Below are 25,597 nucleotides of genomic sequence, written 5' to 3'. Positions count from 1 at the left end.
TAAGTATAAGGTGCCAGGTGAAATTCTGATAATAGTTTAACATTCTTATTACAGTAGTTCTCATTTGGGTGACACCTTTCTCTTTTAGGGGGAAGACTCCTTTAATAGACATTCCAAAAGAAGAAAATGAAAAGAAGCTTCAGGTGTGTTCACCGTGTGTAATATGTAATAGAACTACAGTTGTGTTAACCTAAGTTTTTTATTTCTCAAATTTTAAAATTTTATCTCCCAGCTCCTCAGCTCATAGGAAATTCTCTCTCTGAGTAACTAAGAATGCCTTTTTGTGGTTCTAAAATTTAAAAATTAAAGAACAGTTACTTTTTTACATCAGTTTTGAGAACATTTGCTGCTGTTCAGTCTTTCAGCGTAATTTAATTAGGATTTTTATTGACTTTCTTCAGTGTCTTAAATTAGGTGCCACCATGCTAAGTTTGTAGGTGTGTAGAAACATGTTACTAATTTTAGACCTTGTAGCACAGACTACTGTCTCTAAATTGAATTCAGTTTACATCTTAAGTATTATCAGGTTATAAAGAAATCTAGGGAAATATGCAGCCTTTTAAATGGTCGGTTTTGTAACTTAGTTATTTCCACTGACTACACTACTTCCCCCATGCTTCTGGGGAAGGCTGCTGTTAAGGGTTAGGGTTCTGCTTCATATGCGCTAGGGCTGTATGAAGCTTCAGTCACTGAATCTCTGAATCCAAATCGAATTGGGATACCCTTTAAATCTCTCTGAATCGAATCAGAACCCTCCAAAGCAATTCGGAGAGATTTCATGATTCGGACATGGATATGGCTTTAAATATTTTTTTTCTATGTACCTTGAGGTATCAGGTGGCTTGTGAGCACTGAGATGCTGGGGCAGATCAAGTGTCCTATGGGAACGTGGTGGGGTCCCCTGCGTGCTCCCCAGCAGACCCGGAAGTGAACCAGAAGCACTTCCAGTGTGGAGAACCTGCCCCCTGGCTCCGTAACTGGTGCCTCCTGGGTCTGGGAGGGCACTTGGGGTCCCCCTGCAGCTGATCATTGAGCTGGGGCATTGCGGGGGACCAGAAATACTTTCGGGCCCCCCGTGCTCCTGTGGGACACTCCTTCTGCTCCACCATTGCAGCGTTCATGAACCGTGCCTGGTACCTCGGGGTATGTAGAAAAAAGGTTTAAAGCTCTGTCTATGGCTGAATCACTGATTCTCTGAATCAGCATTGAATACGGCCAGTTTTGCACATGTGCCAAATGTGCAAAACCCAAAAAGGAGGCAGTGAAGCCACACTATTCTTTGTTCCCTTCCTCTCTTGTCCTCTTTTTGGGTTGATGAGACATACTAAAGAGCAGCACCTTCCAAGAATGCCAGGAAAGTGGTCTAAACAAACCCACACTCACTTTTAGTGTAGCTAATCTAAACTGTTCAGAAGGAGCCCTCTCTTTTTAGGCTTCTGTAGACAAATATACCAAAACACACACACACATAGAAGTTGTGCAGGTTGGATAAAGCACACAGTTAAAAATTGAGGTGTTAAATGGAAGTAGAATTCAGGATACGAAAATTGATTCGGCATGCAATCAAATTGTGTGCACTTCCTTTCCTGTTCCCTGAGTCAATTCCTTGCTACAGTCAGCATTCTCTATTTTAGGAAAATTCCAATACAATCAAAATCCCAGGGACATTATATTAAATATCCTTTATATTTAGACAGCAAGAGCTACCTACCAGTCATGCAGAGAGATGGAAAATACTACAGAAATTTCTTAAATTAAATATTTGCATTGAGTACAACGAAAAATGTTTGAATGATTTTGTGGGTGTTCATGTTGATCTAAGGATATAGGCAGACGAGGTTCTTTGAGTAAATCCAATTATCTTTTATTAGACCAACTAAAATAGTTGGAAAAATGAAATTATTTGAACTCCTTTATCAACTTGCATTTGAAAGTTAATAAGGATGTTTCCCTATGCTTTCATAAAGTTTTAAAATGGTGACAGGCAAAAAGATAAATCCTAACATTTTGGGTGGGTGCGTAATTTGAAAACCTTTACAAATAACTAGAAACAGTAGTGTATTTTAAATCTTAGTGAAATTGCAGTTTTTGTATTATGTAGGTAACAAAGCCTTAGTACTTAATTTTAATATAAATTGTTTTCATTCAGGATGAAAATATGAAAAGTGACGTATACAATAGCGAAACGCACACACCTCCAGAGAATGGCCAGTTAAGCAATGCTGTTGAGAGAGCTGCCTTTGTGAATACTGAAGACAAATCCATTACCCAAGTGAAAGAGAATTCAGATCCAAAATGTGAGGAGGATTTTGAAAAAGGTACAACTGATGCAGTCTTGAAAGAACTTTCAGCAGAAGATGATTCAAAAAAACGTACAAGTGAAATAGTTTCAAAAGAGCCTTCAGCAGGAGATGAAAATGTGTCAGACACCAGCAGCAGTTCATCTTCTAGTGACATAATTTCTGGAACACCACAACCTGCAAGGAGAAGGCAATCTTTCATTACCTTGGAAAAATTTGATAGTTCCGAAAACAGACCCTTCAGTCCTTCTGCATTGAATAGGTTGTCAGGATCACCTGGAATTATTGATATGCCAGATAAACAGGAAACCATAGATATACCAAAGACTCCCACCAAAGCGGAAGAACCCGAGGAGGAGGAGGATAGAAGTACTTCAGAACCAGGAAATGAAGGAACAGTTACTGCAACAAAAAAGCTAAGTCGCAGGCAAAATAAAACTGAGCTCAGTGACAACAGGCAATCTAAATTGTTAACAAGATCAGAAGAGGAGAGTGGTATACAAGAGTTGGCAGTTGCTCTCGACATGGAAAATAAATCTGAGCTATCTACTCAGGTGGAAGAAATGGAATGTATTCCAGATACACAGTCACACGCTCCCAGTTCCACAGTGGTAGAGAGTATAGCAGTAGAGAATAAGCTAATTGTGGATGGTGGTGAGGAGGTAGGACAAAGTAAGGGATCGAATCTGGATTGTAAAGAAAATACACCTCCTGAGGTTGCTGTATCAACTGACTCAGTAAATAAAGATGACAATCAGATTCCACATGTGGCAGCAAATCAGAAAGCATTAAGGCGTTCTTTAAGAAGACGATCAGAAATTGCAGAAGCTACAGCAGGAAATCAAGACAAAGAAAACAGCCACCAAAAAAACAAACGTAAAGAAGATGAAAAGCCTGTCCAAAAGAAGGTGCCGCAAGTTAAAGAGGACTCCTCTCAAAAGCAGAAATTAATTTCTGAGAAAGGTGTAGATGCACAAATAAAAGTAAATAAAAAAGAGAATAACTTAAATGAGAAGACTGCTGAAGATGATATTGGTTCAAAGGAGTCATGCACATCAGCAGGTCTTGAAGAAATGAACAAGAGCATCAGGAAGTTGGAAGGTAATTTGAAGTCTGAAATGGATCATCAAGATTCTGGGTCAGATATAATGGGTCAGAAAAGGAGTCGCCCACGATATCAGACAAGAAGAGCTTCACAAGGTTTACTTTCCAGTATAGAAAATTCTGAATCTGACAGCTCTGAGACAAGGGAGGAAAGTGCAAAGAAGAAGAAAGCTGGAAAATGGAAAAATAAAAGTGATTCTGTTGAAAACAAAGTGAAAGAGGAGAAAACAGAAAGCCAAAATCAGGAGTTCTCTTTACAAGAAAATGTATCTGAGATTAGGAACCTGCCTGATATCAAAATTAAAGGTGAAACAAATCCTGATCTGCCTGTGGATGAAATCACAGGAATTACAGACTTAGCAAAAGCTTCCCTTGGACAGAACACAGATGTGGAGCAAAATGCAACCAGTGTACTAACAAAAGTTCTCATAAACTCAGGTACATCTGAGCCAGTTTTGAAAACAAGGCAAGAAAATAAATCCTTTGATAAGCAAAGAGACGTAAAAGACTGTAATGTAAGTGTTCTGGTCAAATCTGAAGTAGGGACTAATAATTCTGATGCTGCTCTTTCCTCTGAGAAACCTCTACAGATACCTGACTGCCAGCACAAAAGAAGCAAGAGATTGAGAAGGTCAAGGAGCTGCGATTGCTGTGGTGAAAAGTCACAACAGCAAGAAAAGTCATTCACTGAATTAAAAACTACCAATATTAATGCAATAAGTGAAACTAAAAAATCACCTATGCAGACAACTGTGAGTACATCAGAAGTATTACCGAACAGCTCAGATTTTGATGCAGACTCTTCTGTGGGACCTTGTGCAACAAGCACACCGTTGCTTCCTACTAAAGTGTCTAGTATCTTTGATTCAGAAACGGGGTTAAAATCTGAGAGTGATTTGCAAGGAAGTGCATCTCCAGTGAAGTGTGAAGATGCTGAGAATTTGCCATGTATCATGAGTGAACTTTGTGATTCTGTAACTGAAACACGAGAAACTGCTGTTCAGGCTGGCAGACCTGAAGAGTGTTTGACCGAGTATGTTTCCAAAGAGCCCAAAGAAGAGAGGTGCCTTGCTTTGGAGAATGAGAGTAAAGAGCCAGTATGTACAGAAAAGAAAGACATAGGTGAAAATACACAACCAGAGCAATTACCTGATGCAGAAAGAGTTAGTAACTGGTTTGAAGAAACAAAGACAAATGAGCCAGAAAATGTTCAGAACACTACAGAAAGGAATCAGAACATTTCTGTAAAAACCAACAGTCCTCAGGATGGTGAGATGGAGGAGGAAGGTTTAATAATCAGTGAGGCTGAAGTTGCATCTACAGTACCTGAAAAGGTAACCTCAGACCCAGAGGGTGGAGAAGGAAGTGACAACATGGATTCTCCACAGAAGATGAAAAATCTTGATTCTCTAACTTTGGTTAAAGTTAATGAAAGCCCTAATGGAGTGCAGACCCGCTGCACATGGTCTCCCTCAGCTTCTCCATCCACTAGTATTTTAAAGAGGGGTCTTAAAAGACAGCAAGAGGATGATTCCCCATCACCTGCTAACAAGGTATTGTGATATAATGCAATCTAGATAATCATTACCATTTTTAATGCGTCTTGTAAAGTGTATATTGAATAATATTCCTTATTGGTGTTACTGATAGTGTTGTAGAGCTACTGAAAGTGACGTGCAAATATATATAGAGAGAGAGATATAGACAGGTCTTAATCTTTAAAAGGATTTTCTTCCTTTTACCTTTTACAATAACAAGAGCATCTTTCCCTGGTTTTGACATGAGTTGTTTGGTGAGTTGAGAGGATGCACATTGCTAGCTCTCAACCTTACCTGAAAATGTAATTATGTATATCATGAAATTATGATGTCATATTCTTCATGTGTAATTGTAGTTTTCCCAGCCAGCCAGAATCTGCATTTTGAATGTTTAAAAAAAACCCAGAAACATTTCAGATTTTGTCATGAAGAAACAGGGTGGAGTGGAAGACATGAGCACGGCTTTATCCCTTCCCCTCCCTGTTTGCTAGTCATCTTTTAAACCTATATTAAGTACTTGTAATTTTATGTTAAATATAAAGTCTCTGTGCAAGACATTCATTTGTACAGCATCCCTGAGAGCAAATCTGATTTGATTGGTCTATGTACCAAGTACTGTGGCTTTTTTTACCTTAATATTTGAGGGATGTTTTTTCCCAATGCCAAGACAGTAATTTTATAAAGGCTGTAGTTAATTGTTAGTTTGCATTATAAATTTGTTTTTAACACCTCTTTGTATGTTCAGTATGAAACAGTTCTTCTAATGTTTTGTTGCTTTTACCACAAATTGACAGTGGAATATGAAACACATTGGACATGAGTTTCATAAATACTATACTTGTTCTTTCATGTTCAGGATTTAAATAGCTGCCATATGATTTTTATACAGTTAAGAGCTATTTTACCATTTCAGGTAGTGAAAATGAGAATACTTTGACTGGCATATGCAGACAAGGTTCTTTGGGTAAATCTGATCTTTTATTAGGCCAACTGGCTGAGTGAAATCTTTTATTGGACCAGCTGCACGTATGGAATGGCCTTAGACAAGCTTTTGAAAGGGAAGCATTATTCATCAGGTCTGAGGAAAGAAGTGAGCACAATGATGATTAAAAACAGTGTGGAGGGCTGTGGAACTAGAGAAGAGAGGTTCCCGGGGGTAGCAGACAAACAACTAACTGAAGATAGTTTGATTAGTGAGTAACGAAGACCTTTCAGAAGGGAAGAGGGTTACAATCACCTGTATCATGGAGAAAAAAATTAAGGAATTAGATAGATTATGGTATGCCATTAAGTCAATAACAGTGTTCAGTCCATGGTTTTTACTATCCATCCAGCTCATGAGTTTTTCTTCTCTGGCTCACCTTTGAAATGTTTTGTAAATTTCCCTTGAGCACTAGGATAGACCAGCCCACTAAACCAATTTTTTCTTCCAGAAAACAGAAGACAAGGATAGATAGTATGTGTTCATTTTGCAAATGAACAACTAAGGAAATATATAGAGCATGTATTTTTGCCCCTTCTAAAATCTTAATTGAGTTAAATAACTAAAGGTCATTAATGTAGGTTACTAAATGCACATTTTAGTGTGTTGTTCCTGCTGGTGTCTTAAATTAGGTGTCCCATCCTCATACTACTACTCTTTGATTTCTGTCCCATTCTTGTAGACGTTTATCTTTTGCTTATTTTATACTCTTCCATTGTTTTGTTTGCGTATTTTCTTACATCACTTCCTAACTTGTGTCTCCAGAGCATTGCTATCCAAGCGGTAACGTAGGTAAGGCTTTGGCCATCGTGGGCTGCTGACAGATGTGGGGGAAAAAAAAAACACAACCAAAAACCAGTGCTGTACCAAAAGAGACAGTGTGTTAGTTCAGCCCAGCTCCACAGCATCTGTATAGATCAGGTGCTTCAGTTAGGGCTTTTTTTGGTGCTTTTATCTAATAATATCTGATTGAATCAACTTCTGATAAAAGCGTCAAAAAGCCTTGCTGAAGTGACAAATTGATACAGAGCTAGGTCCAGTTAATGCAGTGCCACTTTTGGTCATGTGCTATATGCGGCATGGGGGCGTGCCAAGCTCAAAGTAAAGCACCGGGTTTTTTTTCACTCTGTAACCAGCCCAAGGGAAAAATGTACTGCTAGTCCAAAACCAGTGTGTATTCAGCAGTTTAGCATGTTGCTTGTTATTTTTATGACACTTAACAAAAGGTTCGTAATCTCTCGTATAGGAATTAAAAAGTACTGTGATTTCATCTTTAGTGAGAAACAGCTATTTCAGTTGGATCTAACGAATACATTTTTCAAATCATACTTACTGCATTTGACAGTGTATAAGTTGACCCCATTTTTCTGATCCAAAAAGTTAGATTTCTTGTAGATCTGGTGTATAGGTCAACCTAACTTTTTGGATCAGAAATATGGGGTCAACTCATACCGACCCCCTGCACATCCCCGTGGGCGGATACCCGGGGCAGTGGGATGGACCCATGCTGCAGCGCTGCTTGCAGGGGACCGACACAGGGTTGATGCTTGGCTGGTGCAGCTTAGGTAGTGCCACTCACAGAGGATGGAGCCAGGCTTGGTGCTCAGCTGGCACAGCCTAAGCAGCGCTGCTCACAGGGAACAGAGGTGGGCTGGGCACCCAGCCAAACAGCATCTTCACGGTGATGGCAAGGCCCAGAGGCCGGGCCTGGCCCCCCAGCGACAGGGACGCCATCTCGTGTTTGAGCCGGACTGGGGTTTGGCCAGGGCTGGGCCAGGTGGGGGTCAAAAGTATTGCTGTGGTGTATAAGTCAAGGTGGAAAGTTAAAGGTAAATATTTTGGCTTCAGACCTCGACCTGTGCACTGTGAAAGATATAGTAGATCTATATACTTTATACAAAATGTAATTTGGTGATTTAGCTGTGGCTACAGATTGAGTGTAAATATTATTTCTAAAAACAGATTCGTCGAGTCTCTTTTGCAAATCCAATTTACCAAGAGGAACTGGCAGATGATATTGATAGGAGAAGTCCTGTTGTTAGGTCTTTTTCTTCCTCAAATAGTTCACCATCTTCACGAAGTCTTAAAACTTCGTCCAATAACCAATCCAAGGTAAATAATGACCTTTTTTTAGAATAGTTCTCTGTGTACTAATCTTTATCTTATGTAGTATTACTCCAATATAAACTTGTATAATTAAGATTATAACAATGGCTAATAAATAAAATAGTTGTCAGACTCGATAAACAAAAGAAATAGTGGGCGCTTTCTGTGGTCTTGTGCATTATAAGGAGTGAACTGTTGTCCTCTTTTGAAATGAAAAATATTATTTTGAGGTTAAGATAATTAAAATCCTATGAGTAATTTAATTCCTACAATCCTGAGAGATATTTTTTCCTCTTTTCCATCCAGCATATTACCACTCCAACCAAAGGATTTCTGTCCCCCGGATCTCGTAACCTTAAATTTAAGAGCTCAAAGAAGTGTTTAGTAAGAAGTGCTTAAGTTCATGCATCTCTTCTATATTTTTTTTGTATTCATTTGTGTGATACTTAACCAATGTAATCATTTTTGTGTACTATTCAAGATTACTGAGATGGCCAAAGAATCGCTGTCCTGTCCTTCAGAGTGTGTGTACCCTGCATTGGTAGGGTGTAAAGCACCAGTCGATATCATTTTACCTCAAATTACATCAAACATTTGGTAAGTTGCTCTCACTTTGAGATTCCTAATACACCTCAGTGGATTGTACAAACTTCTTTTGGAATGAGTGCCTGTCTGGGGTCTTGTTGGAAGCATTTAGAGAGGGAGAAGCAAGGGCTGTTTTGGCACCTGGCTATAGTGTCAAATTAAGTCTTTTGCATCTCGTGGAAGTGTTCAATTCTTGTTTTTACCCTAAGGATACAAAAAAGTTGTCAGACTTCTTTCAACTCCAACACTCATGCATCCCCAATTCAGACAGCTGTGCAAGTGTCAGGGCTTTTCTTTGTTCAGGTGTTAGTATTTTTACTGCTGCATTCTATGTATTCATATTAGGCCTGTGCGAGTTGGCAGCAGTGTGATCCAGCTTCAGATCCGGCCACTTCAGGTGGCCGTGATCCAGTCCGGAGCTCTGGACTGAGTTTCTGCCTTGATCCGGCTGACATGGCTCCAAAGCTTCGGAGCCACCTTAGAGATCCAACCACAGGGTATAATTGGGAATCAATGAAATATCTGTAACTTTGTTGTTTTTTGTCTGATTTGGATGAAACTTGCAGGGATGGTAGCCTCTGCTGGCAGGGGTTTGCCATGAGTGACACCATGTGTGTTAAGGTGCAGCAGGGTGACAGCTGCAGGGATGGTGGCCCCTGCTGAGGCCACAACGCCTGCCAGCTCTCGAGCAGATCGGTGCAGGGGGGTTCTGGGGCCCTGCACCCCTAGCTGCTGACAGACAAAACTCGTGACACGGGTGCTTGTGAGCGGGGGAGACACTACTGCAGGCCTGGCTGCTAAGCTGCTGTGTTACCAGCTACCAGTCATCATGATTCACTCAGGGACCTGCTCAGTACACAGGACCTAGCTAATGTAGCCAGTTAATTGCCATCGGTTAACACCTACAAAACCAGAGTAAGGAGATGAAAGAATCAATACAATCAACTGCCCCAAGACAGACACAGTCTTGGCACAGCTCCCCCAAACCCCTGCACCTTGAAACTTGGTAGACTTCATGCTTTCTGCAGAGTCTATCAGCCCTGAAAATTTCATCCAAATTGGACAAAAAACAACAAAGTTATAGATATTTATTATACCCTATAGCCGGATCTGCGAGGCGGCTCTGAAACGCTTCAGGAAGCCGAATGAGGCAGCGCTTTGACCCGGATGTGCTGCTTCAGACCCCGAAGCATCCGAAGCTTTTCCGGATCCAAAGCTCTGTCGGAAGCCTCTCACAGCCCTAATTCATATGTAAAGTACACATTTTTTTCAATCAACCCCTTCAGTTCATACATGGAGTTTAATGACTTTAAAAAACATATTCCAGTCTCTAGTAGACAGTATTTGATTTACTGAAACTTGGGTGAATCCTTACTGTGAATGAGGTTGTTAAATTGACATTTATGTGTTTGTATTCTAAGAATATGCTCCAAAAGATAAGTTTTCTGGAGCTGTCGTGGGATCTACTCAGAATGACCTGTTTTGAATTGGTGCTTTCTTCTCATATTTCCAGTTTTGTTACTTATTTATATTAATTAGGCACAATATCGGGGAGTTAAATTTTTCTTTCTGCAGAAAAGAGGGGTTATGTGCCTTGATGTTCCTCCTTTCCATTCGCATGGATAGATGAGGGACAAACCTCAAGTGTGCGTTCTCCTCATTTCAGCTTGGGGTGGGGAAAAAAGCTGTCTTGGAATCAGTACATGGACTCCCTTTTTTTCCACACAGGGCACGGGGGTTGGGGCAGCTCATTCGAGCAAAGAACATTAAGACAGTGGGTGACCTGAGTTCCTTGACAGCATCTGAAATAAAAACGCTTCCTATCCGCTCTCCTAAAGTTTCCAGTGTTAAAAAGGCTCTGAGAGGATATCATGAGCAACAGGTAAAGTTACTTTTGGCACTGCAATGAAGAACAATCGAGTTCTACATTGCTGATATTCATTACAAAATGCTTAAAATTCTCATTTTAAGTGCCTAAAATATAATGTAAAAAGAAAAATAATAATTAATAGAAAAAACTGCTTTAAACTAATTTCTATCACTTTTCTATAATACCAGGGTTATAGATTATGCAGGGTTACCATATTGCCAGTGCCACACAGGTTACATACGTAGCAGGGCAGTGGCCAGTAGTACGGTGGTCAGACATGGGAATTGTAATTGATGTCATTTTAATTTTGTAATTAAATATATGTCAAGAAATACATGCAGACTTTGCTTTTTAAAACATTCTTCTTTCTCACATTTCAATTAAATCTTTAGGTAAAGGCTCGTGGATTTGAGGAAATTGCAGCCCTTGAAGATACAGAGAAACCAGTAAGTGTTATGGAGGAGAAGCCTTTTTCTGCAGAGGAAGAAAGACTTCCAACAGGTAAAGATTGCATTTTCTTGTGTAACGTGTAACTTCTGAGGTTTAGCACTGAGAAACTAATGCATGTGATAATTGCTTTTTAAATGCCGCATTGTTTCGTTATGCTAGGTTTGGGTAAAGATAGTCTGGCTTCATTTATTACATGTAGTATTTTCCTATTCAAACTTCATGAAAGCTATTCCTTAAGTCTAAAACAAGATTGGTTTCCAGGTGGAGTTTTCAGAAGGGTACTTGGCTGCTTTTGTAGCACGAGTTGTGAAGTGTAGCCTGGGCAGAGAGAAGAGACTCCACAGTGTCTCATAAAAAGGACTGCTGCATTGTGCACTGCTGTGGCTGTCTTCTCGATTCCTGGCTTCTGCCATGACATCCAGAGCATCTGCCTGAACTAGGCTAGTGGCTAGCACTCTTCAGCAAGTTGTATGTTTGAATCTCCCTAGGCAGAGAAGGGAATTTTCATGAGTTATTGTAACTTCCCCCTGCTCCTTTTCTTCTCTGGCTCCTTCAGCTATGTTTGAAAAAGCAACAGCTGCTGCTTGCCTTATCTGAGAAGCCTGATCATATAGGAATACTCTGACATTTAAGGAATTAAGCTCTTTGCAGGCAGAGAAATGCAGTTTCTGCATGTGTTGGGCCCCAGCACTCAGAACTGAGGCACTGTTAAGTGTGCACAGACATGGAGCTGCATACACTAAGAGGAGTTTCAGGGTCAAAAAGTAAATTGAGACACCTAGAAAGCCTCTGAAAATTGGGGGTTGGGGGTCACATTTTTGGACTTACATGCCAAAGTTCAATCTGAATCCTGCTGTAGGGACCCATGTCCTCTCCTGGATATTGCCCCAGGTGCTTAAATAAAGGATTCTTCCTCAGAAATTTTTCACTGTATGATCGTCTCATCTTCCCCAATATTGACACACCAGGAACTCTCCAGTCCCTCATCTCATGCCTTGAAGCTTTTCTTTCTTTTCTGGTATGATTTGCAGGCTATAGGTGGACAGAAACTGTGGGGCTTAGTGAGTTCAAATTCTGCCCTCAAAATGTTCTTCCAATTCCATGGAGAACAGCTGTGGGAAGAATCAGTCCATCCAGCTTTTCTCTCCAGCCCGTGGCTTGAACTGATGGTGTAACTAACTACCGGTAGATGTGTGCTTGTTTTCTGGCACAGAAAAAACTTGCAACACTTCATGCCAAGTGAATTTCACTCTGATTTAAAACCATTTTAATCACCTTTGTCTTTTAGATTTGGTAGAACCAGCTGTCTTGAACACAGACGTGCAACCCAGAGCAGACCTTTTGACCCAAATCAGTGCCCTTGCTGCTCGGGTAACTCCTGAAGAGCTCCACAGTTATTCAGGAAGTCAGCTGTTTGAAATGCAAGAGAAACTTGGTAATATGACAAACTGTATTATGAAGAATCTGCAGTCCCGCTGGCAGTCACCACCCCATGAAATTTCTGATTAGTCATCTTTACTTTTTAACCAGGAGTTTTTGTTACAAGAAACAAATTTCTGAAACCCAACTGTTTGTTACTGGCAATGTGGTATACTTCAACTGAGCATTCATGTACTAAAAAACTTCTTAAAGACCAAGGCAGACAAAATGCATCATGGTATACGTTTAACACTTTTAATTTGTTGGATTACCCTTTCTGTGTTTAGAAGTATTTGTATTTTACTGCTATGCATAGGTATTTTCAAGTAATTAAAAGAAAAAAACTAAAATTTGTTAAGATGTGCAATAGCAAAGGCTGTGAAACTTAAAACTACAGAGTATCTAATATTTTTTTAAAATGTAAAGTGTTTTTATTTCTGTGAAGCCTTAATAAATGTAAAAGGTTAAGCTCATAACTACTGAAACCTAAGTGTTGCCCAGTTTTACCTAGTGCTCATGTTAATTTCCCTTTTTTGCTGGTATCTTTAGAGGAATTGCCTCTATTTTAGTTATTTCAAATTGAGATACTACTGCAATGAATTAATCAGTCAGCACAGTGCATCTCAAAACCCCCTAAAGATCCCATTGTCAAGCACCAGGATTGATTTCTGTCTTTGCATGATCTTTCTAAACTACAGCGGTTACTCTGGTATTGCCCATTAGGTAAAAGGGTTTGGATGCAGAATTTCTCAGGCTTCTTTCTCAGGCCTTTAAAATTTTATATGCAGTGTTGTTCCCTTGGGTGGATGACTCTTCTGTGGGACATGAACAGATGTGACGTGCACAACTTTGTATATTATGTATAGATTTCTGATTCCAAATGTTGGTTGTAATTTATGACTGAATTTTGGTTGCATGGAATGCACTGCTGCTTCTCAAAGACCATGGTCAGTGAGAGTTCATAGGATTTATTCTGGAAAGATGATTTGTATATAATGTACTGTAGTTACTGGAATGAGCAATCACTTAATGGGATTGCTGCGGGCGGTTTTAGGTCTTCTGTATGTACAAATAAAACAAATAGTTCCCTAACGTGTTAATGCAACTTTATTTATTAATAGTATTCTTACTGTCTTAATCATATGCTGATCAAGACGTTACATGTTTGAAACCATTTTCTTCAGATTTTCCACTTCTTAAGGTCGGTGCCTCAACCTCTAAGTTGTGCGGTCTCTCTGGCCTGGTGCATAATACTCCATGCAAAACAGAACAGCTGCACCAGGAGAGGTCAAGAAGCCCTGATACCTCCCAATTGGTCTTGTTGGTTCTGATTCCTGCTCCAAAAGTTGTTAAATGTTTTACCCAATAACTATTTAATATAACATGTTCTGCAGTCTTCAGTGCCTAAACCCTGGATGCAGTGGAATTTAGGGCACCAGTGTCTAATGGCATGTTTAGTACCTCCCCAATGGCTACTGGCTTCATTTTGAGTTGCTTAACTTTTGTAGACATTATAGTTAGGTAGGTAGCTAAGCCAGATCAGGGCTGTGGCTTCCACTGCGGAACCAGGGGCCTAGAACTTAAGTGTCACAATGTTTAATTCCTGTTATGGAACTAGCTGTAACTTGCTGTTTTAATTGAACAGTGTTCAAAAACATTTTTTGTTTTGAGATCCTTTACTAACTTGATCATAGTCATTGTGGTTAATTCAATAGAAATTGTAGGCATATAGTGCAGAGACGTGGAAGAGATCTCAAGGATAAGTTAATCCAGGGCTGTTCAGATCTGGTGAGGCTATGGGCTCCAGATGACACCAGCATGTGTTTATAGGCTGCACGATGTGGGGGTGGGCTCACTGCACGGGCTGCTCCCAGCAGCATGCAGACCCCCATCCTCAGCCATGCAGGCTACAGTTGGAGGACATGGACCACTACTCTCCCCGCCCCCCGCCCATGGCCTTTCCCCCTTGCACAGCAGTGGGAGAGGTGGCTGCCTAGGCCCATGCCCTATATATAAACTGCTTGCAGAGACCCCATGTAGACTGTGAGCGACATCCTGGCCCTTTGTGGGCCGCATGTGGCTTGTAGGTAGTCAGCTGGGTAGCCCTAATCTAGTCCAATCCCCTGCACAGAAAAATGATGTCCTGTTCCTCAGCCATACCAAACATACATACTTTCTGAAAACCACAACTTCCCTAGGCACATTTCCAGACCCATTTCATTGTCACTTCCTGCAACTTCATTGGTTTTGAATATGGCTCACGGGCCCATAGGGTGATAAAAATTTCAGGATCTAGCCCCACATTCAAAAAGGTAGGACACCACCCCTGTATTATAGTAATGGATTAAAGATCTTCCCCGTGTATCATTCAGAGACTTTTCTGGACAAGGCAGGTTTGTAGCAAGATTATTTAATATGCCGATTGCTTCGCTGTTGTTGATCAGAGGTTAAATGCATTAATTGTACTGCAGAAACATGTACTTTATTTAGCCACTAATTTACAAGGAAATACAGCTTTCTGACCCCAGAACAATAGCATGAAAACACACATGCATCAGCGTTTAGCAAGCAGAGAAGAGGAGAGGCATTTAACTTTCTTTTTGACTGGTTTGAGATGTTAAGTTTGTTTGCTTATTTGGAACAAATAAATACATTCAAACTTTTTTTTAGAGTGGCACAGAAAAATACTGTCTTGCTAGGAAAACTAATAAAATGGTTGCAGTTGTTTTTTGGTTTTTTTTTTAAATATGTGAGTACTCTAAAAATTTACTGGTTTTCAAACCATAAGGTACTCAAGACTGTTTTGTAGACAGTAGAATAGACTTTATGTGCAAGTCCAGAAAATGTAAAAAGGTATTGAAGTTACTAGAGACACATTTCTCACTGGATCAGTGACTACTAGTATGTTAACGATGAAGCTTTGATAATGTTTGTAAAGATATTTTTAAAATATCTTATTCTATATATAAAGTAACTTTTTCAAAATAACGAGACACAAGACAGTATCAACAGGGAAAAAACAGTAAGGCACTTTGGCAGGGCAGTCTTGTGGCAAGTAGAACAAAGTGCCTGCATGTTTTGTCTATGGATATGCTTTACAGAAGACCTCAGTTTGGTTTAGACAGCTTCCACATAGTTGGCTGGAAGCATGCCAGTCTTGCCTGTTCTCTGTACAGTCCCATACATCCAGCCTTCATCGATAGCTTGGACGTTCACAATTGTGTCACCATCTTTGAAGGAAACTTCATCAGCATCAGCTGCCATGTAGTCATACATAGCCCGGTAGGTCTTCTGTTTTTCAGAGAAGAAAAAAGCTTGTGTTAAACACTTTGTCTTGAGGTTAAAGTAACCTACCACTGCACTGCCATAAATTGTGCAGCTGCTTGACTGTTGGTATGGCTCCTACTGTTTAGCCCATAGACTTTGTGCTTCCAGCATTTGCCTCTAGGTCTTTAACCCAGAGGGAAACCAAATCTACATCTCCTCAGTAAGCTGCTTTAACCACAATGCTGATGACTGCACATTGCAGGTCCACCCTCCAGCACTGGGTAAAGATGGCCCACTGAGCCATGAAGAGGAGAAATGTGGGGCTATAGTTTCTAGGGTTGGAAGGGACCTGAGCAGATCATCAAGTCCAACCCCCTGCCATGGCAGGAAAGAGTGCTGGGGTCAAATGACCCCAGCAAGGTGTTTATCTAACCTCCTCTTAAAGACCCTCGGGGTAGGAGTGAGCACCACTTCTCTTGGAAGTTGGTCCCAGATCCTAGCCGCCCTGACCGTGAAGTAGCATCTGATATCTAGCCTAAATCTACTCTCTGCCAGCTTGTGACCATTATTCCTGGTCACTCCTGGCAGCGCTTGGGGGAACAGGGACTCCCCCAGTGCCTGCTGGTCCCCTCTGACTAGTTTGTAACAGGCCACTAGGTTCCCCCCTCAGCCTTCTCTTGTGGAGGCTGAACAGGTTCAGGTCCCATAGCCTCTCCTTGTAGGGCCTGCCCTGCTGCCCCCGATCATGCGAAAAAACATTTAGGAAGAATTCTGCTAGAGATGTGAGATGGGTATTATCTTGGAGGAGGTGACCATGGATTCAGCCTCTTCTTCTCTCCCCCACCCCCCTAATGTTTTTTAATCTTAGTGGCTATTACATCCAAAATGCAGACAGCTGGGATGGGAGAGGAGGGATGGGTCAGGTCCCATCTTTTTCAAGACAGTTTCACTGATTGGCATGGGTCCTGGCTCGTATCACTTGCCTGCCTGGCTACCCTGTGGGCCAGCTGCAACTGGAGGTCCAGAGGCTGCTCTTGCACTGACCTGTGGCCTAGTAGTTAGATCCTACAGCTTTCACTCCCCAATCAGTAACCTAAACCCCTTCAGGGTGACAAGGTACCTAAAACCTGAGCCACCAGCCCTAAACAAATTTCCTACTTGCTTGGCTGAGAAACAAGGGTGGTTGTCACCCTTCTTGTGATTTACACAAAGTTATACGCCTTCCTGTAACGGCATAGGATTTAACATGTGCATAAGTAACCCAAGATGTGACTTACCTTGCTACTGTAGCTGCTTAAGTACTAGTTACCTGGCTAAAGGTAGAGTGGAGGTGGAGTTAAGCTTAGTCTGCAGATCAGGCTGGGCCTACTCAAAGATGCCTTGCTTTATCTACTTTTCACTTTCCATCAGCCAGGCATGTTAACACACCTGCATCACCCATTCCTGCATGCATAGTGCCCTCGAGCATTGATGATCCCCAGCCCATGCTTAAATACTTGCAATACCTGATTAAACTAGCCACGCTTGGGTGAGGCCACTCTGGGATTTTTAATCGGCAGGAGATTGCAGAGCACCAGTTACCGAAGGCCTGAGTGAATATAGCTCGTTCTAAACAACGTTCAAATATTTGGGACTACCTGGATGGATTTTTTTAATACCTTTGGGAAAAAATATGAAAGAAGCTAAAGGCCCTGTAGATATAAGCAGAGCAAAGGAAGCTTGAGCCTAACTGGCAAACAATGTAATCAATGTTACTTACACCAGCAGTAGATGGGTGGGAGGGAACAGACGACACTGTTGTCTGCTGGGTGGCAACAGATGATGATCTTTGTTGTGGCAGCTCTACAGTTTTAGCCTGCTTGTAGCCAACTAGGGAATAAAAGAGTGGTAAATGAGCGACAGGCTTGTTCCTTACCTCCCCCTCTCAATGTTGTTTTTCCAAAGCTATGAACTGTGTTTTTGATACTTGTAAATAAATTATATTGCACCAACTCAGCAAATCCCCATAACCCCATTGACCTCCATGCCAGTGTAGGTCAATTGGTGAGTCTGGCCAGTATCTGAAGTTCAAATGCATTGGGTATTGGGAAAATGGCATTACTGTTTATTTTTATATATTGCCTTGTAGTCCTGTCCAGACCTTTACCTAGAAAACAGGGTTTTTTCCCCTGCATTTTCCAACTTGCACAAATGTATCTCTGCTACATTACAGAGTTGGGACTAGAACTCAGGATCCTCATTTCTGTTGCTCTAACCCAAGTGACATGCTGGAGCAGGACCTGATATTTCAGAGCTGGTGGACGCCAGCCCAGTAGAGGTTCAGCATTACTTCCCCCTCTCAGTTCACTCTGCTCTCATTGGGCAAGGCCACCCGTGCCCTTTCCTACAGAGTGCTGAGGGTCCTACAGGCCCTTCCCCTCGACGGGTGGGTAGAGATGTTTCCCTATCCCTCTCCACTGTTGACTTTCACTCCCACAGTACACACTGGGGCATGCCCATCAGCTAATGCACACCAACACAATCACCTTGCTGATTTCATGTGTGCAAAGGGAAGAAGAGAGTGAGGTAAGACATAAAAAAGTGGAGTCCAGAGGACAAGGGGACTCCTGGTATAGGGGAGCCAGTCAGGCAGGACCTCCAACAGACAAAGTCCCAATTGGGACCACGCTCAACTGCCTGACACCCTCACCAAGCACATTGCACTTTGGAAGTGGGCTATGTCCAAGGTGTTAAAACACCTATCAATGAGGCAGCAGCCCACTTTTGCAGCTCTGGTGATGTTTGCTTTGAGAATAGTAGTGGGCAAGGTGGAGTTTGCTGTCCTGCATTAAGGCAGAGGAAGGTGACACCAGCCAATCCGAGGCCTCTTAATCCTAGGTTGACCTGTGATTAAACAGCAAAGGTTTGTCCCCTTCCTACCTGTTGTGGTTGTAGCGAAGAAGCCTCCATTACTGTAATAGGACAGGTGTTGCTCTGCGCCCTCTGAGTGCTCCGATTTCTCATCGCCGGCACTAATGCTCAATGCGCTGGCGGAACGAGAGTGCTCCCGGCTGCGGCGCTGGGCATGGACTTGGGAAGGGAAATGAGAAATTAGATTGAATGCTACTCTGCTTCCAGTTACCTCGGTAGTACTCTACAGCAAGGCCAAATTCTCCATGAGATCCCACCTGCCACTGACTGCAAGGGTGCTGGTCTACCGCAGGTGAGTGCTGGTATATAGGGCTTATCTGGCACAGCAGGAAGACACTACTAAGCCAAGCTACTTACATTCTAGATAGCTTTGCAAGTGCAATAATATCTAATGAAAAAAAACACAGCAAATTGTTAATGGTTGAAATTTAGGAGCATTCAACTGCCGCAGTGTTACTGGAAGGGCAAAGTAGGGACTTCTTGATAGACAAACATGATTCAATGTCCCTATTTTTTTCTGTTGGAAAGAGCAATATGCTTTTCTTTATGTTTTCCAACCCCATTTTTTTTCTGTATTTGCTTGTGTTGCATGTCCCACTGCTGCTATTCAGCTCTTACCTTTATTTTCATAAGTAAATTATATTTTCAAAGCACTTGGCCCCAATTAAGCTATTAAACCAAGTGGGACCACTGAGAGCCATTAATGACACCTTGATGTGAACACCTCCCTTTGTTGTCCCCGACTGAAATTTTCCAGAATCTGAAGGGTGCACTGTACATTAATAAAATGGATATTTTGCTGTCCTCAGTCAATCCATGCCCCCATCCCCGCTGTTGATGTTAGCACAGCTCTTTTCTCAAACAAACAAGGGGAAGGAAATGGAAATGGGAAGGGAAACAAAAAGAATGCCAAGATCCCATACCACCGCTTCATTACACGTTCTGGTAAGCTAGGAAAGACTTACATTTGATAGACATACTATCATGCATAAGCTAACTAGATAACAAACAATCCAACACGCTCCGTGTGAAGAACTAATATGCATGTATATAGTAAGAGGTAGAATCATTTCTGCATTTTGAAGATTAGCTATACCTATGTCTATAGGTTTATATGGTTCATTAGCTCTATATGGATGTTAGCTATCAACACCGTATCTGAAGCTAGTTAGTTTAGATACCTAACTATTGCAGGTTGCAACTTTCAAAGTGGGCCCAAGGGCCCTCATCCCCTCTCTTTCACTAGAATTTGAGTGCTTCCATATTTAATAAATGATGTCCAGAAATCAGTACACAAATCTACTCCTTTTTCAACTTCCTCATTTCCTGCAACTGATGAAAACACTCCAAGTGGAGATCTGAGATGTCCTCTGGTAGCCAAAAACTCAGTATACATTTGAGTCAGAAACACATTGAACTGGAAGACAAGCACAGTATCAAGCATAACATTTAGCACTAGACCCAAAGTAGGATGTAGGTGCCTCAGTTGCATTTTAGATGGAATTTAGATGTCCTAGTGCAAGATCTGCAAAAATCCAAATATGGAGGCATTTCAGGTGGTGAAAACACCTAAAATTTCACTGCTGTACATGCCCAGAAATGTCACCACTTTGGCTGAGGTGAATGGTTAAGCACAAAACCTGCACCAGAAGCCATTTGGGATTCACTAGCTAGGCATTAGTGTCCCTGCAGGGCTCTGTTCAACCACCATGGTCAAAACGCACCTAAAATGTATTGACAACACTGAGTTCAGTGCCCACTTCTGCCATCATCCATGAGCACCTTTTGTATAACAGCTTTTCAAAGCTACATATGCCATCCCTCCCCAAGGAAAGTGCTCTAACCCAGGACATCCCTCCCACGCTTTGATTTCCCTCTCACTGGGGTGGCAGGCTCCCTCCTTGCTTGCTTTTGTTTTGGCCCCAAGACACTTCACTCCTTTCTGCCCAGAGACCCAACATCTTCAACAGGCCTCCCCCTTCCTAGGAAAATGGTCATATCACTGTGCAGTTTTGCTTGGGTGAATCTACACATGAGCTTTAATGTGCAGTAGCCTATTTGCTCATTAAAAAGGTGCATTAAAAAGTGCTAATATGCTAATACGCAGTAGAATAGGCTTTTGTGCATTAAGTGTCACCTAAAAAGCATGCATTTGCGCTACTACGCATTAGCGCAGCCTAGTGTGCATGTATTTAGTACCTCATATTGGAGGTACTAAATTTAATGCGCATTAGGAAAAGCACATTAATGCACATGTAGGAACGCCCCTTGTGTCTTAAAAGAATGAATCGTTTGCCTGTAATAAATGTACAAGCTTAAAGTTGTGAGTCTGTATCTCACATAGACACCTGAAATCCTGAACTAGTCACCTACCCTGAGAAGAGAGGTGAGATTTTAGACAAACAGGACTCTTTGGCATTTCCCCTTGGCTGTCCCTTCACTCTGTGTGCAGGGTATTTTGCACTCCAGTCCTCAGTGACTAACTAGCCTGAAGCCAAATATGTGGAATTTAGGCATAATCTGTGTTTCCATTCCCAAAGCCTAGCACCTAAGCATTAGACATGAGAAGGTTTGGTTTTTGCCACCCATGAGTCACTTTTCCAATTTAACCTTAGTTCCTCGTCACTGTCAGATAGCGTGGAACATACCAGATATCATGTGAAGGCTTCTGGACTGAATGTTGTCTTCTGCAGGGTCATAGTCAAAGACTGATCCAGGATTAGTGCGCCAAACACGAAGATCTGTAAGAGAAAGGTGTCGAATTTTTACCCATTATCTGAGAATCAGATACAGAAGAAGAACCAGAACACAAGAATTTCCTAGAGACATTTGGCAGTAAACTTTGTTGCCTAAAGCTGAACACATTCGAAGAATGTAAGCAAAGAAGCTTACAAAGAATTTAATCAACCCATAATGCTCAAATCTTACATTCTCAAATTTAAACCAGATCAGCTATTAGTGAAAGCCATTTTTTCTCCTTAATACTAATTTGTACAATGAAGTCATATTCATTCCTGCAGGATCTGCAAAGACGGATCAAACAAAAGGGTCGCCCGCTGGCAACCTGCCCAGCCAGCACCACGGGGTCCTGCCACCACGGAGGGAAGGACTGGGCCGCCTCCCACAGCTCAGGGGCTGCCCGGCCCAGGTGCCAGTTTGCTCCCCAGCCGTGAGGCAGGTGGGGAGGCTCTGCCAAAACCATGACTGGCCCCCTCATTGCCTCAGCCTTCAGCTGGCGCCTGCAGCCAGCAGGATGCTTGGTGCCACCTGGGAGGGGGCTCGCTTTCTCCAGGGGCAGCACAGGGTGTCTGTCAGGCAGGGCAGAGGGGTCCCTGCCTAACACCCTAGGCTCCCCTGCCCAACACCCTGCGCTGCCCCTTAGGAAGCCAGCCTCTTTCCAGGCAGCGCCAGGCTTTCTGCCAGTCACAGGTGCCTGCTGAAGGCAGAAGCAGTGAGGGGCTCAATCCTGCTTTTAGCAGAGCCTCTCTGCCTGCCCCATGGTTGGGGAGGGAGCTGTCACCAGGCCATGCAGCCCCTGAGCCGCAGGGGTGGGGGCAGTCCTTCCCTGCACAGTGGCAGCACCTCCTGAGACCAGCTGGGCAGCCTGCCAGTGTCTGGTGTACTGCCCAAGCTCCCAGGGGCCCAGTCCAACTTCCTGGGAGCCCGTCAGCACGCTGCCTCTCCCACAAGCCCACCTGGGCTTTCAGTGCCTCGCACACTGAGGCTGGGTCAATTTATACACTGGACATACAAAACTCCTAACTGTGCTTTACAGAAACACAGGGTCAATTTATATGCGTCAACCTATACTCTGTACAATATGGTCATTTACATGGCTCTTTAAATGTTGTTCTATAATCCCTCTACACCAAATTGAAAAAGCTGTGGATTAAGCATAATGTTCCAGACTGCAGATGACTGCAGAATACCTGTAAAATTGTTGTCTTGATCCTGGTCCACTCGTTTGCGCTCCATTTCCACAACGCGCCTTTGAATGCCTCTGTAGTTAATATCGCTGAAATCATACGTGTTCTTTTTCACACGCTCTGTAATGGGATCAGTAACCACAGGCGTAAAGCTACCTTTGTGTTTCTCAAAATCTTCATGGTATTTCACCTACAAGTAAAACAAAATACATCTATTTTTCTGGAGGTAAGTTAAATAACTGATTTTTCTTGAGGGGGTATCAGGTAGAGATGTGCACTGACATCTTTGAACCTTCTGTAATCCAAGTTGCCTACCCCTTTTGAATTCTTTTATGTTTTTGATAGATCAATATTGTAATGAGAATTGCCATAGTACATTAGCCCAGACCTGGCAAATAAAGGATCTCATGAGACCTCTGAGTTCAATTCTTATACTACTTCTCAAACTTCTAAAAAAAATCAATCCCTACCGTGGAGATGTGCCGCTGGCTGTCTCGTACACGCCTCATTTCAGGAGTATCGAGCACGTATGCTGCTCTGCCCTGCACTTGTTTCCGGAAACTATCTGAATAAAGAACCTGATAAATGAGAAACAGGGAAGGAACAGGGGTCAGCGAGGATGCCTTTGAGTTCTTGGCAAGTGTGTCAAGCAGGAAGATATGAAATGAAAAATAATGAATAAGGAAGTGTTGGCCAAACCCTGGCCATCAAGTCAGATGTTAGGTTGTTTAGTAAGACATGGATGGCACAGGTATGGTATAGATCTAACCCCCAAACCTTTTACACTAAGTAAAAGGACCTTTGACTTCACAAGACTTGAACATGAGGGTGAAAATGATGATGATGTCTTTAATGCAATGAAATTGAAAATTGTTCTTAGATACAATACCTTGGGACCAATTCTGTTTATGTTCATTGACATGCAACTCACTGATTTTAATGGTATAGTAGAAAAAATACTTAGGACATTTATACTATACAGGCTTCTTACATTAAATTATATTATGAGGTTTTGCATATCCTTTTGCAGCAGTCCTAGACAAATCAACCTTGCTGAAACTACTTGGGTATGTAACAGTTTGCAGGCTACAGCGTGATGAATAGAAGGCGGGGTGGGGAGGCAGGGGAATTGGCAAGGGGATAAGCCTTTTGTGTTTAACTAATTTTATGTAAAATATCAGAAAAATAAACCAGATACCAGTGCTGCTGAAGAATGCTTACTCTGTATCTCATACTGTGTAAGCACACTAAGCACAGAAGACATTATTAGGAATTTAGATAGTTACATTTGTTATTTAAAAATCAAATAATTATTTTAAAATCCTGAAGCAGTTAATCATATGTAAACAAGGAGTTGGTTAAACAAGGGTAATAAAATGATAAGAATTAAAAAGGTTATATTTTAGTTATATTTTAGTTTAGGGTTATATTTAGTTATATTCTTCTTAGCATTCAAAGCTAGATAGCAAAGTTAATATCTGAACTAGGCTCTTAAGTTGAATAAGGAAAGGAATACACAATTTATGTTGTTAAAATGTTATTTCCTATTTTTTGCTTATCATCCTATTAAATACCGAGCTAATATTTTCTTGATTGCGTTTAGCTCTCTCCATCTCTGGAGTCATAGGTGTCGGAGTTCCTTTTCCCATGTTCTCTTTGTACCAGACCTATAGTGTACAAAAAAAGTATCCAGAAATCAAAAACTAGACAATTGTTGAAGAAACACTCAGTCAATGGTGTTATTGTTTAATCAGACTCAGCAGTGCATGGGTATAAATCTCAAAGTAAAGCAGTTAAAAAGTTATTTGATAAAGCAAAAAGTAAAACTGATCTTTTAACTGAAAAAAGCAAAGAAAAAAGACTTGAAAAACTGGGATAAATTAGCAGTGGGAGAGTTTTTCAGGCTTGTTATTTTTAATAGAAAGCTGTTGATTTATTTTCTTCAATACCGAGCTAATGTGTTCTTGATTGCGTTTCACTCTTTCCATCTCTGGAGTTAGAGGTGTCGGAGTGGCTTTCCCTAAGCCTTCTTTGTACATTACCTACAAATTGCAAAGACGTATTCAAAAAATCACAGAACTGTACAATGGCAAGATATTTTTAAATTGTTACTTTTTATAATAAATGTCATTGATTAATGGAAAAGCTCAGAGGAAAAAGGATGTTTATAGAAATAAGTTAATAGGAAAAAGAAAATCAATTCTTGTAATTCAAAAGAACCAATAAAAATTACAATTTAAAAATTTGTGGAAAATATTAGGAGTTAAATAAAACCAGGCAGAATAAGTTATTTTGAGATGTTCAGTAACATCCCATTTTGATTTCTCAAAACAATACCAAGCTAATGTGTTCTTGATTGCGTTTGACTCTTTCCATCTCTGGAGTAAGGGGTGTCGGAGTGGCTTTCCCTAAGCCTTCTTTGTACATAACCTACAAATTGCAAAGATGTATTCAAAAAATCATAGAACTGTACAATGGAAGGATATTTTAAATTGTTACTTGGTTATAGTAAATGTCACTAATTAATGAGGAAAAAAACTCAGGGGAAAAAGGTTGTTTATAAAAATAAGTTAATAGGAAAAAGAAAATCAATTCTTGTAAGAGCCAATAAAAAATTACATTCTAAAAATCTGGGGGAAAAATTAGGAGTTAAACGAAACCAGGCAGAGTAAGTTAGAGATGCTCTGTCATGTCTCATTTTGGTTTCTCAAAACAATACCAAGCTAATGTTTTCTTGATTGCGTTTGACTCTCTCTATCTCTGGAGTGACAGGTGTCGGGGTTGCTTGCCCCAGGTTTTCTTTGTATAACACCTATGGGATACAAAAGATGTATCCAAAATATTAAACCCGATACAAAAGAATGTTATACAATAATCATATTTCACTGCATGAATGCCAGCACAGTTGGGGACAGGGATGTGTAATGTGTGAAAAAGAAACTGTAAACAAAAAATAAAAGATTATTAAATGGCTGACTTCATATTAACATGGAAGGGCTCTATCCAGCAGCAAGAATCCATGACATTCGGGGGTCCATAAGCTCTGGAAAGTTGTCTATGCCTGCAGCAGACCTAGTCAAAGAAAAGGTTCGTCCTCTCTCCAGGAATTTTTGATCTAAGAAGAGCTGAAAAATGAGTCC

The 25,597-nt window shown here is 41.3% G+C and overlaps 2 protein-coding genes across 34 annotated transcripts in view; one reads left to right on the top strand and one right to left on the bottom strand.

Annotated features, from left to right (window-relative positions):
• The window catches only part of RIF1 (replication timing regulatory factor 1), a 66,002-nt gene extending 50,510 nt beyond the window's left edge, over positions 1-15,492 (top strand). For 2 of the 3 annotated variants that reach the window (XM_090045758.1, XM_090045759.1), the window contains exons 28-35: positions 89-143; positions 2,150-4,957; positions 7,887-8,036; positions 8,337-8,414; positions 8,512-8,627; positions 10,344-10,497; positions 10,878-10,986; positions 12,224-15,492. In XM_090045758.1, coding sequence (XP_089901884.1) covers positions 89-143; positions 2,150-4,957; positions 7,887-8,036; positions 8,337-8,414; positions 8,512-8,627; positions 10,344-10,497; positions 10,878-10,986; positions 12,224-12,444 — 3,691 coding nt within the window. In that variant the 3' untranslated portion in view covers positions 12,445-15,492. The remainder of the gene's footprint in view (positions 1-88; positions 144-2,149; positions 4,958-7,886; positions 8,037-8,336; positions 8,415-8,511; positions 8,628-10,343; positions 10,498-10,877; positions 10,987-12,223) is intronic. The other variant, XM_090045760.1, reaches the window with a different exon arrangement.
• NEB (nebulin) overlaps positions 14,749-25,597 on the bottom strand; it is a 207,472-nt gene continuing 196,623 nt past the window's right edge. For 19 of the 31 annotated variants that reach the window (XM_090045724.1, XM_090045728.1, XM_090045729.1 and 16 more), the window contains 9 exons: positions 24,795-24,887; positions 24,407-24,499; positions 24,032-24,124; positions 22,928-23,035; positions 22,461-22,647; positions 21,180-21,272; positions 18,541-18,690; positions 17,381-17,490; positions 14,749-15,645 (listed from right to left, as the gene is read on the bottom strand). In XM_090045724.1, the coding sequence (XP_089901850.1) occupies positions 15,472-15,645; positions 17,381-17,490; positions 18,541-18,690; positions 21,180-21,272; positions 22,461-22,647; positions 22,928-23,035; positions 24,032-24,124; positions 24,407-24,499; positions 24,795-24,887 (1,101 nt within the window). In that variant the 3' untranslated portion in view covers positions 14,749-15,471. Of the gene's footprint in view, positions 15,646-17,380; positions 17,491-18,540; positions 18,691-21,179; positions 21,273-22,460; positions 22,648-22,927; positions 23,036-24,031; positions 24,125-24,406; positions 24,500-24,794; positions 24,888-25,176; positions 25,270-25,597 lie in introns of all 31 variants that reach the window. The other 12 variants (XM_090045725.1, XM_090045732.1, XM_090045747.1 and 9 more) reach the window with 4 other exon arrangements.

Source organism: Crocodylus siamensis, chromosome 4 (genome assembly GCF_052110815.1).
Source record: "Crocodylus siamensis isolate JL-2025a chromosome 4, ASM5211081v1, whole genome shotgun sequence".
Taxonomy (NCBI): Eukaryota; Metazoa; Chordata; order Crocodylia; family Crocodylidae; genus Crocodylus; species Crocodylus siamensis.
The sequence above is the reverse complement of the archived record's forward strand: the minus strand, read 5'-3'. Positions and strand labels throughout refer to the sequence as shown.